At 43.8% G+C, this 2,333-nt stretch overlaps 1 protein-coding gene across 1 annotated transcript; it reads left to right on the top strand.

Annotated features, from left to right (window-relative positions):
- The first annotated feature begins 1,099 nt into the window (after positions 1-1,099).
- Positions 1,100-2,327, top strand: LOC107577820 (dnaJ homolog subfamily C member 30-like). Its single transcript, XM_016263852.1, has one exon. The coding sequence runs from the start codon at positions 1,162-1,164 to the stop codon at positions 2,212-2,214; it is 1,053 nt and encodes a 350-aa protein (XP_016119338.1). The 5' UTR covers positions 1,100-1,161; the 3' UTR covers positions 2,215-2,327.
- Positions 2,328-2,333: the final 6 nt, after the last annotated feature.

Below are 2,333 nucleotides of genomic sequence, written 5' to 3'. Positions count from 1 at the left end.
CGCCTGCTCCATTATGCTGCATGCACACACCCACAGCAGGTCTGATACGAGTGTCTATTAAGGCCCACACGCGGACTGTCAGCGACTGTTGTGATGTCCAGGAGGACGGCAGGGTAGCACAGCACACCCCGAGCGAGAGGTGTGGTCTGCAGGCTGGTCAGGTGGATGCGAGACCGCTCGTGTGCGCTGTAAAGCACGTACGCAAGTTACGTATGTGACAGCGTACTGCTAGAATGTTTTCAGCGGTGTGCTCCGCGACAGACGTAAACATGAACAGATTTACAAACGTGCGTAACTTGTGTAACGTACACGCACGCAGTTCATCAGGCGTCACTTTTATTTAGGGCAGAGTTGAAATTAGTTGCATATTTATAATACATAAATAACTGCCAATATAATGCACAAGATACAATCATAGAAATTCCCCTATAAATATTCACTGACTTTGAAGGGGAAATGATATAGCATACAATATAAATGTTATTTAGTTATGAACAGTAGGGTGATTAGACACCACTCAATTGCGGGGGGCCCCAAAACTCTAAACATACCCCTGGTCATGAACTAGTTTTAGTTGGCAAGCAGCACACTACTTGAATTAGTTAAGTGCTTATGTGTGTATGTAATAACATTGATAATGTAAATTTTTTTAACTGAACAGAATTTTAATAGGGCCCTTAATTTAAATGATTTAGATTTGTTTTGTCATTCTGTCATTTTCTCATGTCCACAGAACAGCTAATTTTCTATACAATGAAATGTCTATAATTACATTATCTACAAAAAAGTGATTCATTTGCAATAATAATACTAATAATGATAGTGTGTCCACTGAGTTACTATCACTGATCTATAATAGAGAACATTGTATATAGATCAGTGGTTACTATACACTTTATGTCCTGATACTTGGACCTATACTAGGTTGTTTTTTTTATAAATAAATAAATAACCCCCCAAAAATAGGTTCAAACATTTCAAACTCCAGTAGGAATGACCCTCTGCACAGTCTATTATGTAATCATTATGATGAAACAACAACCTGAACGCCCCACCAATCTCTTACCTGGAAATATTCTTCTCGCACAGCATTGGTGAAAGTTCACTCAGCCGGCAAAGAAGCTCAATTCTGATTGGTCGACTTGCGGTACGCGGAAACAGATGAAGCTTTCTTTAGTCGATCCCTGCGCAATGGCGGAGGTCAGGCTGCGGCTCGGGAGAGGGGCTTACAAGCTTTTAAAACCGCGAAATCTCTCGCAGTTGGATAAAGACTGTAAACTGGTTCCAACGGCAACTTATGTTGCAGTTCTACTAAATTCACCACAGCTCTGTGAGATTGGAAATGAGCGTGTCCAAGCAGCTAAAAGACCGGCAGCTCTGGAGTCTCCAAGCGGGGCTGTGAACACACTCTTTACCTGTGCTGGTGGAGATGCAAACAGCGTGAAAGTGCGGTTGGACCTCAGTTCTGGAAATGTTAGTACATGGACTGACTGCCGTGGATCGAAGTCCAAGGCATCTGCAGTTCACATGTCCTCCTGGAGGAACTCGTGTTTGAGAACTTATGGAAAACTCCCTCTCCCGTCCAGTCATGCTCTTTATGGACCTCCAAGTGATTATTTAGGGCAGTTTATGTCTTTAACCAGAGCTTATAGTGGCACACATGATAAAGGCAGTCCGTTATACAAGTCAAAGTCTGCTTATTATGATATTTTGGAAGTTCCTTCGACCGCCACGCACGTACAAATCAAGACTGCTTACTATAAACAGTCCTTCATATATCACCCGGACAAGAACGCAGGGAGCGAGGAGGCCGCGTTCAGCTTCTCGCAGATCAGCGAGGCGTACAGCGTCCTGGGTAATAAAGCTCTGAGGAGGAAATACGACCGTGGGATCCTGAGTCAAGCTGACCTGCTGGGAACCAGCGAACCCGCCGGCAGAGAGAGTCCAGCATCAGGACAGCAGAGCAGAACCCGACACTCTCCCTCTGTTGGAGCCTCCCAGCAGAACATCTTTGACTTTGATACCTTCATCAGATCACACTATGGAGAACAACTTAAGAGAGAGCAGGAGATCCGGCAGCGCAGAGAAGAGCTCATCAGGAAAAAGAAGGAGCTGTATGAGGATATGAAACTGGGCAGGCTGAAGGAAATCGCTGTAGGGATGATGCTGGCAGTGGCTGTGATCATCTTATTTAGCCTAAAGTCTAGCAAGTGAGGAAGACACGGGGATACTTGAAGCATATCTCCCATTTTAACAGCTTAGAGTTGGTTTTGATTAAAAATGTGCCAAATCACACAAATATATGGTACTGATATGTCGTATCTAAAAAAAAA

This window comes from Sinocyclocheilus grahami, unplaced genomic scaffold (genome assembly GCF_001515645.1).
Source record: "Sinocyclocheilus grahami isolate Dianchi unplaced genomic scaffold, SAMN03320097.WGS_v1.1 scaffold7374.1, whole genome shotgun sequence".
NCBI classification, from domain to species: domain Eukaryota; kingdom Metazoa; phylum Chordata; class Actinopteri; order Cypriniformes; family Cyprinidae; genus Sinocyclocheilus; species Sinocyclocheilus grahami.
Note: the sequence above shows the minus strand (reverse complement) of the source record. Positions and strands in the feature narration are given on the sequence as shown.

Bases quoted from the DNA above. Each gene is read 5' to 3' on its own strand.
- LOC107577820 (XM_016263852.1), top strand. From the start codon at position 1,162: ATGAAGCTTTCTTTAGTCGATCCCTGCGCAATGGCGGAGGTCAGGCTG.